General features: G+C 43.7%; 1 protein-coding gene across 3 annotated transcripts in view; it reads left to right on the top strand.

Annotated features, from left to right (window-relative positions):
• The window catches only part of USP37 (ubiquitin specific peptidase 37), a 47,317-nt gene that overhangs the window by 21,360 nt on the left and 12,007 nt on the right, over positions 1-13,950 (top strand). For all 3 annotated transcript variants that reach the window (XM_077320684.1, XM_077320683.1, XM_077320685.1), the window contains 8 exons: positions 947-1,152; positions 3,853-3,970; positions 5,145-5,224; positions 5,720-5,884; positions 6,395-6,460; positions 6,728-6,872; positions 8,182-8,437; positions 9,308-9,474. In XM_077320684.1, the coding sequence (XP_077176799.1) occupies positions 947-1,152; positions 3,853-3,970; positions 5,145-5,224; positions 5,720-5,884; positions 6,395-6,460; positions 6,728-6,872; positions 8,182-8,437; positions 9,308-9,474 (1,203 nt within the window). The remainder of the gene's footprint in view (positions 1-946; positions 1,153-3,852; positions 3,971-5,144; positions 5,225-5,719; positions 5,885-6,394; positions 6,461-6,727; positions 6,873-8,181; positions 8,438-9,307; positions 9,475-13,950) is intronic.

Genomic DNA, 13,950 nt, shown 5'->3' with positions numbered 1-13,950 from the left:
AACTCTTTGCTCCCTGTCAGTTAACCAGTTTATTCTGTAAGAAAACTTGTCCTCTTGTCCCATAACTGATAAGTTTACTCAGGAGTCTCTGGTGAGATACTTTGTCTAAAGCCTTTTGTGGACTTCACATATCTAATGTCTAGTGGGTCACTATTGTCTATACATGTTTTTATGTTCCCTTGTCGTTTTCCCCTACAAACCTGAGACTTTCCCTGAGTTTCTTGTGGGGGGGAAAAACTCTCTTTACTTAATCCTGTTATTGTGGACCAGTCTACATTCTAGGGCATTGTACAGAATTATATGCAATGATCTCAGTTTTCTAAAGTATTATATTTATATCGTGATGAAGTGATTATTTTCATTCCTGGAGCAAAAATTAATATATTAATGAGATCTTTGTGATTCATGTGTTTATAATTTGGCTGTTTCTGCTGAGAGTTGTCAATATTGTTTGCAGTCTGTTTGTCTGACTTAGTTATTCCCAGTATTTAACAGCTGTTTTTTTAATGTACTAATGTGATTGACTGGCAGCATAGATGAGTTATATATAACATTTGACTGACAGAGCCAAATATGTTTGCAACATTTCTCATAATGAACATTAGGAACTCTTTGTTTATATTTTCATTTAATATGGGTTCACAGATGTTTCACTGAAGTACAACAGAGACATGTTAACGATCAAGGCATACAATATTTTCAGAAACTTCCAAATTATATTCCAGACTGAATAGTCAGACTGGCTTCTTGCATGGGTTCGGTGTGTGGGAGCCTGCCTAAAGTAACTAACTACTGTTATGCAGACATATTCCAGTGCATAGTTGAGTAACTTTGCTTCGGACTGCACTGTGAATTTATGTGTACAAAGTATAGTTCATGGTATGCGTAGAATTGTATGGATAAGATATCAGAGTTGCTGGTCTAGTAAATATATTCTTGGGTTTAGGATGCCCATGAATTTTTAAGTCAGTGCTTGGATCAACTGAAGGAAGACATGGAAAAGCTGAACAAAACTTGGAAGAGTGAGCCAGTTTCTGGTGAAGACAGCTCAGTAGGAAGGATGTCTGATGACATAACAGCTGCCAAAGTTTATACTTGTCCAGTTGTTACAAACTTGGAGTTTGAGGTTCAGCATTCTATCATATGTAAAATGTAAGTGTTTAAAGAACTCTCTTCCCAATCCCAGTATTTTCATACATTGTTGTTGTTCTCCAAATCATACATACTTGCAATATCTCTGATTCAATTTTACCAATGTAGCATGCTTTAAAAACGGATTTCTGTGTACCAATAATTTTTGTTATGGCAAGGCAAAACTTTCCACAAAAATTGAACAATTGAAATTGTTTCCTGCAAATAAATTATGCATATACATACATAAGATCATTAAAATATTGACAAAATACAACACTAAGGATACATTTAAATTTAAAACATTTTTTCCCGGTCAAGTACTTTCTTTGCCTTGGCCCCTGCCTGGTGGAATGATTTCCCAGAGGACATCAGGGTCCTGCTGGAACTGATACAGTTCCTCAGGGCTTGCAAGATGGAGCTCTTCTACCAGGCTTACAGTTGAGGCCAGAACTTTGATGGGCCTCCCCTGCAGTCCATCCCTGCTCTTCCTCCTTCACATTAGAAGAACATAACTGTATATTTAATCCGACTGGCCTATCCACTTGGATCTGGCAGATAGGTTTGGTAGCTTTACCATATTCTATACTTTGATAGTCGATACCCTGAGAGTGGTCTGTGAGGTGCGGGTGGAGAGTTGTTGGATTTCTTACTATTCTCGCTGTCACTTTGGGTTTTAATGTTCTATCTGTGGGGATCTTTTATGTTGTAACCCACCACAAGCTGACTTGTTCGATAGCAGTGGGTAATAAATCAAATAATAATAATAATAACTATTAATAGTGAATTGTTTTTAATTGTATCTTATACTAATAGATGTATTCGCATCAGTGAATATAAACCATCCCGAGACAACAGGTTTGATAGGAATGGTCTATGTATAAATATAAATAGTAAATAAATAAAAATAAGTCAGTTATCTGCCTAAAATGCAGGTAGCTTTGTAGAAGTCTAACAGCATCAAGACTTTCAGAGGTTTTTTTTTTAAGTAGTAAGCTTCTTGGGATAAACCTTGACATGAGTTTATGCAGATGAGGTTGATTTTTGGAAAAGGTAATTTTATGCATCTTCTATTAAAGTACAATTATTTATCATGATGAAGAGCGTTACAGATTTGATTTTCTGAAATGTGTACAATTTGACAAAATGTCCTTTCCTAGATGCTTTTGAGATTGGTTTCTGAACTATTGCTTTTAAATTCCGTGATTTTCATTTAAGATGGATACACAAAAAACATCACTATGAAAATCAGTTTACACTTTTATTTGCTTGAAACCTCTAGGTCAGGCTTCCTCAACCAGGGTTTTATAAAACCCTGGGGTTTCTTGATGGCCCTGGAAGGGGTTTCTGAATGGGTGGGAGTTAATTAGTTTTTAATACATTTATTAAATCTGTTAAACATGATACTTATATGACCATATCTGGTTACCTCAACCTGCCCCCCCCCCCCAGCCAGTGATGGGCTTGTAGGGATTGGGAATGGGAGGGGACTCAAGTGGGCATGTGTAAAGCTCTGCTTCCCAACCATATTCTGCACAATTGCACCACTTCTGGGGTTTCTCAAAGCCTGAAGAATGTTTCAGGGGTTTCTCAATGATAAAAAAGTTGAGAAAGGTTGTTGGCCTACAATTATTTTATATTTATACTAGTAATTAAGCCTGCTGTAGCTGCAATACAGCGAGCACTAGCAGGTTTTTCTGCGCCCCCCCCCCGCGCCGTGGCCTACCAGTGTGCTCGTTTTCCGTGGTGGGGGCCGCGCTGGTGGTGGCGGTGGCGGGGTATCCTCCGTTGGCGCGGCTTCGGCGCCGCTGCTCTTTTGGTCGTTGGCAGGGAGGTTGGGGGTGGCGGATCAGGAGACTCCTTTGCTCCTTTGCCGGCGGCCCGCAAAGCGCCTCCCGACGCGTCAGGCCGCCGGGCAGGGAGCACGCGCTACGCGCGGCGCTTTGCGCCTCCCGACGCATCAGGCCACCGGCAAAGGAGCAACTTTGCCCAAAATTGCCCAAAATTCCACCCTTATTAGTTTTTAGTTGTTTTGATCTATTATCTTCCACACATACCTTCCCCCATTTTTCATAGCATGTTTTCTTCCCTGTAGACCTCAACGGGTCTTCACCTTCCTTCCCCTCCTTCAATTTTTGTATGCTGCAATGCTTGCTTTCTCTCAATATCACATGTCTACATCCTCTTTTTTCTGTTAACACTTTTTTGCCCTCTTACATCTTTATTTCACAAAATTATTATCTCACCTTCATAAGAGCTGCCGAAGTGGTTCTTATTTCTCCCAAAGCCTCTCCCTCCCTTAATCTCCTCCCTGAGTTTTGCTCGAGTCTTTCATGTTTCCAGCTGTTCACATTCTAAAGACATTTTCAGTGTAAGTGAAAACCAAGCAATGTTGTTAATATTTGGAAAATACCATGGACACCTCTCTAAAATTAGAAGTTATGCAGGCATAGTGATTTAAGGATTCTCCACTCCCAACCTCCACTTCTATAATAACTTTGGGCACCTTTGAATGATTCTTCCATGGCCCTCAGGGAATCAGAGAAGAGTTTGCAGTCTGCCTATTGGATGCAATCCTGACTTTAAGAGCATTTGAACTTTGTGTCCTGAGATGACACCTGCTTTGTGGAATAACATATGCCTTTCAAAAGTAATCTTTTGAGTTCATATAGATAACTTTGTCCAGCCCAGTGAATCAGATGAGCTTCTCCTTCACTGCAGGTGTGGTGAAACAGTCACCAAACGGGAACAGTTTAATGACCTTTCCATTGACTTGCCACGAAGGAAAAAACTTCTTCCATCTCGCTCAATCCAAGATTCATTGGATCTCTTTTTCAGGGTATGTAATATACATAAATCTTCTCATTTAGATATTTTATCAACACATTCTACTTTTTTCCGACACTGAAAAGTTTGTAAACACTTCCGGTTACGAACTGCTTTGATTGGTCAAAAGTTAGGTGGATAACTCTGAAATGTAGGTACTTGCTCAAAAGGCTGACATTACAGGTTTTCCTGTTACTTTTTATGCAATCAATTCATGATGAAAGCTAGTTTAAGTTCCAAGCAGGTGATATTTGATTTGTACTTGACAAAAGTTTACCTACACTCAAAATATGTGGTGCTACTTTTGAGAAATGTGATTTGTGATCTATTTACTGTGGAGAGTAGCATGAAAACTAAAAAGCAGCTGTGTTCTCCAGGTCAGTGGTGCTCTTTATTTATTTATTTTTTAAGTGGAGCCAGTTATTGTGCCTTTGGGGAACCACTGGTAAAAATAACAACATGCTTCTTTCTCCCTCCCCCAAATGCAGGAGTTCTCCATCAGGTACCAATGAACAAGTTTTTATTTTTATTCATGTTTGTATCTTTAAATAAATAGCATTACTGATTAACAGGAATACTATTATGCAGAGTCAACCCCAAATTTGCCTTTAAGCTTCCCAAAGTTTTCACTCCCTGCTCATCACATTGTTTTCTTCCTGCTGATCTCACAAGCAGTTTTTAAGATCATGACCTATTTTGGGGTCTCTCAGTCATAAGTTGAGGAACCATGGCTCTGGAGAACTATCAGGTGACTTTAGCATCTAGTATCATTAACTAATGGCATGAAATGACAGTCATAATATAAAACTTACGGGTCCTTGTCTGAAAGTGTTTCATAGTAGTTCCTTACTATCCGGATAAGGCATGTATCTCAGTAGTAAATCCCAAAAGGAAAGGGGATCATCAAGAGAAAGCACAGGACTTGGCAAAAGCCTGCTTATTGCAGAAAGCAAATAACGGCTGTGAAAAATATCTCTCATTTACTGATTTACTTTCTCTGCTATCCTGTCTTCAGCCTATGTATTGCTTGCTATTCTTTTTAGTTGTCAAACTTAGAAGTTTAAATTACATTCTACAATGTGAGGTTGGATTATTGCCCTGCTGAGACAGATGGATACCCAATATTAAGAGTCTTTAGTGGATTGTGGTCTTTGTATTATGCTCATTACTGGTGTTATGTCTCCTAGGCAGAAGAAATAGAATATTCCTGTGAGAAGTGCAATGGGAAATCTGCTCTTGTTACACATAAATTTAGTAGGTTTCCCAGGTAAGTAGATGATTTTAGAACAAAACTGAATGAAACTAGAAATAACTTTTAGGACATGTAATAGGTAACTGAGGAGAGGACTTACACCAAAAACAGTTGTTTGCATTATATGGGAATACTGACCTTTCATTTAGTACTATATTAAGTGTAGAGCAAAGTAAAATTAACACTGGAAGAGGAAAGCTCAGCATATGTTCTTGAGAGTCCTTAAATATTTCCTGTTTGTTATAAAGTACTTGTGGCCATGTAGATGTGAAACGATACGCTTGCACATTAGAAATCTAGCCCTTCTAATGTATGGGCTATTTGTATTCACTAAGGGAATTGTCACTTGCACTGCATGATGAGAGGAGTGAAGATAGAAATAAACTGGAAATAAGGAGCACTCTGTGATGTAGCCCTTTGTATGTGGAATGGTAGGGGCTTACTTGTAGGTGTGTGCATTGAAGATGACAGTTTATTTACTGCATTTCCAACTGTTGTTGTGTCTTGAAGGGTCTTGATTCTTCATCTGAAACGATACAGCTTCAATGTAGCACTCTCTCTTAATCACAAAGTTGGACAGCAAGTGGTTATACCAAGATTTTTAACCCTACAGTCTCACTGCACAGAAAGTACAAGGCCCCCACTTATTCTTGGGTGGAGCGCACATTCTGCAATGTAAGTTCCTTTGTTTATTCCAGTACTAATAGTATTATTACTAGTAATAAAATAAATATAAATATTAAGGATTTTTTAAACTTAAAACAGCAGTTATCAAAATTTCTGAAAGCTAAACTAAATTCTCTTTACCTGCAAACCTATGAATATTTCCAGATTACTTTCTGCTGGATGATTCTCTTTTTGAAATTGCTGTTATTTTTGTTGTATATTATTAGAATTTAATCTGCAAGTACTTTTGACCTTTAGCTTCTAGAGCTGACACTGAACATGGGACTGGGGTTTGAAGGGGGAAAGGCAGGAAGAAGTAGCACTGTCCTACTGGCATGGCAAAATAATAAAGCAGTAAATATGTCTCACAAATATTGTAGAATAGCATTGTTAGTCTATTTCAAAGGTTTTTTGTCATGGTGTCTTTGCTGTGGACTGATAGCTGTAATCAAAATTGTCATTTACTAGCCGGGCTCAGACATGGTCAGTAATCATCTGCTTTTCCAATTTTTAAATCAGTTCTCGCCCACTGAAGGTATCCCAGATGGTGAATTCCTGTTCTGTAAGCACTTCCACACCCTGTCGGTGAGTTGTGATTTTTACCATTTTTAAGATACCTGAAAATGTATGGCTGAATAAATCTGAACATTAGTTTTGTTTCCAGCTTTTTTTTTTGTCTGCTCTGTTGGCATCATGTTTTTATTCTGTCAAAGAGCTGTAATGTAGTCAACTAAAATTGACCTAAATTAGTGTACAGTTTACTAAAGAAGCTTGCCTCTTCAAGCTGTTATATGATCTATTGGGACTTTATGTTCATCAGTCTGGCAGCATTCTGTTATGTTTATTTTTCAGGAAGTACTTCTTCAAGTTTAAAGGCCCCATTCTAAATTCTGTGGATTCAGACAGTGAAGATGAACCATTGAAACGCCCTGTTGCAAATAGCCAAAAACAGTGTGATGTATCATTTAGGGAACAACAGCGAGAGGAACCAGAGAAAGTAAGCAAAGATTTGTTTGTGTTTTTTCATCTTCTGCACTGGTCTGATAGAACAGTGGTCCCTAACCCCCGGTCCGGAGACCGGTCCCGGTCCGGGGATCAGACGGTACTGGGCCGCGGCTCCTCTTCGTCCTCTTCCCCAGCTGCTGCCTCGGGTGCTGCCCTTCCACTCTGCTGCCAGCTCAACTTTGGTGCTCTTCAGTGGCCACCATGGCTGGGGCTCCCCCTCGGCATGGCACTGCACAGCTGCTGCTGGCAGCGCCCTCCAGTGGGTGGCGGGAAGTCGGGCGCCGGTGGGAAAGCAAGCGGAGCAGGGGCTCCGGTGGCAGCAGCGACATCCCTTGGCCAAAGGCTACCCCCCCCCCCAGGCCTCAGTAAAATTGTCAAGCATTGACCGGTCCCCGGTTAGAATGACTCATTTTGTTACATTCAGACAACTGAAACTTGTTTTAAGACATCTGAACTCAATTATAAAGTGAGGGTATTTTTCTTTCCTACAAACCAATACTTCAATTCAGCGATTAATCCTGGAGTACATAAGTACATTATTCAGGTGTGTGTATATAAAAATTTAACTTGCCTAAGTGAAACAGAAGTACAGACAGAAAGGGAAAGAGGGGGGGGGGAATGTAAGTTACACCTTGCCATTTAGCCAGGGTCTAATGAAAATAAATGTTTGATGGAGGCCCTTGAAAAGGATCACCTCAAAGCAGTCTAATTTGAACAGGCATACCTGTTACACTAAAGAGATGCTTAGCTCTTGAGAACAGATGATTGAAAGATATAGGGGGAATATGAGTGTAAAGAAAATTGTGGATGTGAGAAGCCAGAAATGCAGCCTGGTCAGAGTGGAAAGTCTGAAGAAAATTAAATACTGTACTAGTACTTAGAGCATCATAAAAAGAAATCAGCACCTTGCCGTTAACTGTTGAGTCCCACTGGCCTTCTTTAAACAGCATAAAGCCTGCTTGTGTTAGGCCAATATCCGTGAAAGGAAAAAGGCTGAGCAGGTTCACAGCGCTATTGGTTGCTCTTGGCATGCAAGTCACATTTTGTATGTATCTTCTGTGTGCAACAGCAGGAGGTGGTGAAAAGGGGGCTTCGTTTATTTTTAGATCCTCAAAATGCTTCTCTGAAATGTTCAAAACATGCCACACTTTTACCTGGAGGTCAGAGACAACCCTGTACCCTAATGTTTCTTAGGAGGCTGTGAGTTCAGAGTTTACTCATTTTTATTTCAACAAGCATAAGAAGGGAGGAACATGCATCATCCTATATACCCAACTCTAAATTTTGTTTCTCATCTGCAGAGTTCAAAGAAAATGAAAACAGAGAATGATAAGACTTCAGAGCTGGTAAATGCTGGATTTGATGCAATGAATGAGGATGAGCTTTTTGCTGCAGTCCTGGAAATTAGTAAGAGGGAAGCGTCGCTATCACTGACCCATGATGAAGACAAACCAACTAATAGCCCAGATACTGGCTTCGGAGATGATGAAATGCAGGAGTTGCCAGAGAATCTGGAACCTATGGATGTGGAGAAGTCTAAAGCAGCTACGGACTCAGGTGGGAGAAGGAAGGTTAAGCTTTGAGCAGCTTTTATAGAATGTTGAAATGCAAGGACAATATTCAAGGGGAATTGTTTTTGAATGATTTTTTAAGTTACAAGGTTGCACAAAAATTAGTGATGTAAACTTTAAAAGAACCATGATTTTTCCAGGATGTTCCTGGCAAAAAGTCTTTCTTCTAAACACACAGGAGACATTTTGTTGAGCCTTATTGAGTGTAAATATGGTATGGATCCCCTTAAGAATTTTTGCAGGCGTAAGAGGAGGCAATCTTCACTTATCCCCCTTGCATAGAAGCTATTCTTAGGCAGGGGGAGCAGGAGCAGCATGCGGGGAAAGGATATTTTGGAGAAGGGGGCATTGGAAAAATTGCCCTTTCTCCTTGTCCATGTGGAAATTCTAGGTGGGAACCAATCATATATTTGCCCACAGCAACCTGTTATAGAAATTCATGTGAACTGCAATGTCAGCTCATAAGTCAAGTGAAAGCAGACAGGAAGGGTAAGTCATAGAATCAGACAGAATGCACCTTTTCTACATCTGAAATACTGGAAAAAATATATCAATCCAAGTCAGGAAAGGTAGAAGGGGATTTTCTTTACTCACTCTAAACTTGCAGAATGTGAATGTTTGTTTTTTAAAAAAATCAGTTTAGTGAGCATCTTTAGTGAGATGAGGTAAGGTTAATTACTGCTGAAACTTTTCTCTTGGATAGCATCCATGTTTAGATGGTTCCAGACCAGTAGATGTCACTCTGCATTAAAATATGAGTGTCTTAAATAGGATTTAATGGGCAGTGTTCAAGAGAACTTTATGTCCCCTCCCCCAGCAGAACTTGAGGATTACTGTGGTGTGTTTGTTTCCATAGGATTTGCCAACTTCTCTGAGATAAGTAAGGATTTTGATGAGAACAAGGAAAATAAAACTCCAGAAGGTACTCAGGGGGAGGTCGACTGGCTGCAGCAATATGACATGGAGCGAGAGAGAGAAGAACAGGAGCTCCAGCAAGCTTTAGCTCAGAGCCTCCAAGAACAAGTAAGAGCTATTGTCTCCTTCTCAAGTACTGCACACCAATCAAGCATTCCTCCCCTGGTGCTAGGAAGTTACTTAACATTCAGTGCGCCTCCTTGGTGGAAGAACTGTTTGGAAAAAGGGTCTTTAAGATCTCTACTCCTGTTTGCTAGTCAGGAGTGTAGAAATTCTTGGAAGTTTCGATATCAGCTTTTTATGGAGAGATAAACACCCTGCTGAATTTGACATGTTTTAGACTAATAGAAACGTTGCAATCTTCGACTCCATGCCTCTGCTTTTCCCACTCATATAGAGTCACTGTTTTCACTAGCCTGTTAGTCTTTAAGGTGCCCCAAGGCTCCTGTTCACCTTTGCATCAACAATCCAACACGGCTGCCTTTGGCATTCCCATCCTGAGTTACCTGCTCTTGTTGATAAACAATTTAGGATCATGAATCTTTCCCATAAATTGAATATTGGAAAACAGCCTCCAGTGTAGAAGGCTGCTCTTAGTTGTGTTGTTCTCTCCCTTTAAACTAGGACCTTAATAGCTTACCTGCTATACTCTGGGGAAAATGCCTGTTAATTAGACGTTTTAACTTTATTTATTTATTTATTTATTTATTTATTTATTTATTTAGATTTATATACCGCCCTCCCCGAAGGCTCAGGGCGGTTTACATTAAAACTAATCAACGATACATGAAACAGTCTTCGTTAAAACATACAGTAAATAATAACAGTGGTTGTAACCATATAACAGAATAATGTAACAGTATAACAGTATAATAAAATAATATAACGATGGAACGGTGCAATACCACAACAGGTCCAGAGCGCTCTGGTGGAGTTCTGGGAGGAAGGGGGGAGATGGGGGGAGGGGGGGAGCGGGGGCCCTTCATTCGCTGTTGGTTGTGCCTGGTCTCAACCAAATGCCTGGCGGAGGAGCTCCTTTTTGCAGGCCCTGCGGAACTGTTTAAGCTCCGTCAGGGCCCTGATCTCCTCCGGGAGCTCATTCCACCAGGTGGGGGCCAGTACAGAGAATGCTCTGGCCCTGGTCGAGACCAGGCGGACTTCTTTAGGGCCAGGGACCATTAGCCGGTTGGTGGCGGTGGAGCGCAGAGCTCTTTTAGGGGCATAGGCAGGGAGGCGGTCCCTCAGGTACACTGGGCCCTGACTGTGAATGGCCTTGAAGGTAATTACCAGAACCTTTAGTCTGATCCGGAATTCAACTGGCAACCACTGCAGTTGGTGGAGAATGGGCCGGATGTGGGACCTCCACGGTGTTGCTGTGAGGATCCTGGCCGCTGCGTTTTGGACCAGCTGTAGTTTCCGGGTCAAGGCTAAGGGCAGGCCTGCGTAGAGCGAGTTACAGAAGTCCAGTCTAGAGGTGACCGTCGCATGGATCACTGTGGCTAGGTGTTCCGGGGCCAGGTAGGGCGCTAGTAGTTTGGCTTGGCGGAGATGGTAAAATGCCAGCCGCGCTACCTTTGTGATCTGGGCTTCCATTGTAAGGGAAGTATCCAGAATCACGCCTAGGTTCCTGGCGGAGTGAGCCGTAGAGAGCTGTACTCCATCCAGGGCAGGCAGGCACGCTTCCTCGCATGGGCCCTTCCTACCCAGCCACAGGACCTCCGTCTTTGAAGGATTGAGCTTCAGACGACTCTGCTTCAGCCATCTCGTCACTGCTTCCAGGCAGCTGGCTAATGCTTCTGGGGGGGAGTCAGGGCGGCCATCCATCAGGAGGAAGAGCTGGGTGTCATCGGCATATTGATGACAACCCAGCCCAAACCTCCGTACCAGTTGTGCGAGAGGGCGCATAAAGATATTGAATAGGATAGGAGAGAGGACCGCTCCTTGTGGGACTCCACAAGTAAGTTGACGACGGTCTGATGTTTTGTCTCCAATTGCAACCCTCTGTCCACGATCCCGGAGGAAGGAGATCAGCCATTGGAGGGCTGTCTCTCGTATTCCGGCATCGGTGAGGCGGCGAGCTAGAAGCTCATGATCGACTGTGTCGAACGCTGCTGAGAGGTCTAGTAATATCAGCAGTGCCGACCCGCCTCGGTCCAACTGGCGACGGAGGTCATCCGTCAGGGCGACTAGCGCTGTCTCTACCCCATGGCCAGGCCGGAAGCCTGACTGGGATGGGTCTAGGACCGAAGCTTCTTCCAGGTACTCTGTTAGTTGGTTTGCGACAGCCCTTTCAATCATCTTCCCCAGAAACGCTAAATGCGAGACGGGTCGATAGTTGTTGGGCTCTCGCGGGTCTAAGGATGTTTTTTTCAGCAGTGGGCGTACCACAGCCTCTTTCAGTCCCTCCGGGAATTCTCCCGTTGTGAGAGATAGATTGATTATCTCCCGGAGGGGGCCCTTTATCCTTATGTCCGCTGTTCTTAGGAGCCAGGATGGGCAAGGGTCTAGTGGGCATGTGGTTGGCCTTGCTGTTGCTAGTATCCTGTCCACTTCGGTCAGCGTGAGTCGTCTGAAGTTACTCAAGGTATTCTCCAAAGACGGCCAAGGGGCCTCTAGTTCACTTTCTGTATCTAAGGTTGGAGGGAGGTCATGGCGGAGTGTCGAGATTTTATCCGCAAAATGACTCGCAAATGCCTCACAGCTGATATCCAATTTGCTACTGTTTTGTTGCCCTTCAGCCAGGGCAGTAAGAGACCGAACTACCTTAAACAATTGAGCCGGGCGTGAGTCTGCGGATGCGATGGTAGCCGAGTAAAAATTGCGTTTCACTGACTTCACCGCCATCTCATAGGCCTTCATCTGCATTCTATAAGATGTTCTCGAGGCTTCGTCACGAGTCTTCCTCCAAACTCGCTCTAGCCGTCTCAGTTCCCGTTTCTTGTTGCGAAGCTCCTCGGTGTACCAAGGGGCCCGCTTGAGACGGGGCCGGAGAGGGCGTCGGGGGGCTATCTCATCAATGGCAGCCAGCAGTCTGTCATGCCAGTCGCTGACCAGGCCATTGAGAGAAGTGCCAGGAGGCATTGGCTCCCGCAGAGCATTCAGGAATCCAATTGGATCCATAAGTCTCCGCGGGCGAGCTAAAATTTGCTCGGCGCCCAACTGAGGTGGGAGTGGTAGCCATAGCCGAGCCTTCAGGGCATAGTGGTCTGACCATGGCACGGCAGTTGCCGTGACCAGATCCACATTCAGACCTACGCCGAAAATAAGATCCAGGGTGTGACCTGCTTGGTGGGTGGGGCCAACAACAAACTGCGAGAGCCCTAGTGTCGCCATGGTTGACACTAGGTCCTGCCCAGTTCTAGAAGACGGCAGCTCAGCATGGACGTTAAAGTCCCCCAGGACTAATAGACTGGGAAACTGTAGCGTCCAGGCCGCCACCGCCTCTAGCAGGGCAGGCAGGGCATCTGGTGGTGCATTGGGCACGCGGTACACTAACCAAATGGCCACGCTCTCGGTTGATCCCCATCCGAGGCCAACACATTCAATGCCTGGTATTGATGGCGCAGGAAGGGCCCTGAAGGAGAAAGCCTCTCGGATCAGGATTGCCACCCCTCCTCCCCGCCCCGCTGTCCGGGACTGGTGGAGGACAGAAAACCCGGCAGGGGCTAGATCTTTGAGGGCGACTGTTTCGCCTTTCCTGGTCCAGGTTTCTGTCACGAACGCCAGGTCCACTCTTTGCTCTGCAAAATAGTTTTGCAGGGTAGAGGTTTTGTTGTTTATTGACCTGGCGTTGCACAGCACCAGTGTCAGAGGCGGGTTATTCACCTTTGCCTCCACCCTAGTGTCGCGAGGGATGGGGCGGAGTCTGGAGGGGGCCCGTGTATGGTTGATTTCCGGGTCCCTTGGTCGCCGCCATCCGCTGTCTCTGCCTCTGCCCCTTATTGTTGGGATCCCTGACCCTTTCAGGGCCCCCGCTTTCTCCCCTTCCTCCGTTCTTTCAAATATGATGGGCTCCATGGACACTGTTGGTTTTAGTTCTTGGTTTTGCGGTTTAGCTAGGGTTGTTGCCCACCCTGGTTCTGTGCTTATTGCTGGTTTCTAATGTAGGTGTAGGGTTTTGTGTATCTGTGGAAGGTTGGTCCCGATCGCTATTTATAGCCTCTCAGGACTTCCCAGTTCCAATTGTGACAGTTATGTGCTATGTGTAGGATGTGTATCTGGAGGGGTAGCCCCGATCGCCTGTTGCGGCACCTAAGGGTTGCCCAGTCCAGGGTGTGTGGTGTATGTGTGGCCTCTGTGTTATTTCATGTTGTGATTTGGGACTGGATGTTTGTGGGTTGGGTGGAATTGGGTTGGACAGTTAGCGTTGTTTGGCAAGTGGAGGGTGGGTTGTTAGGTATGGTCTGAATTAATTAGTTGTTAGAATTGGTTGATTGGGGTGGGTTTGGGTGGTTCAGTTGGTAGTTGGGTAGTTCAATTGGTTGGTGGAGTTGATTGATTTGGGGTGGCTTGGGTAGTTCAGGCGATAGTTGGGTAGTTCAATTAGTTGATAGAATTGATTGTTTGGTAGAATTGATTGTTTTG

This window comes from Paroedura picta, chromosome 2 (genome assembly GCF_049243985.1).
Source record: "Paroedura picta isolate Pp20150507F chromosome 2, Ppicta_v3.0, whole genome shotgun sequence".
Taxonomy (NCBI): Eukaryota; Metazoa; Chordata; class Lepidosauria; order Squamata; family Gekkonidae; genus Paroedura; species Paroedura picta.
Note: the sequence above shows the minus strand (reverse complement) of the source record. Positions and strands in the feature narration are given on the sequence as shown.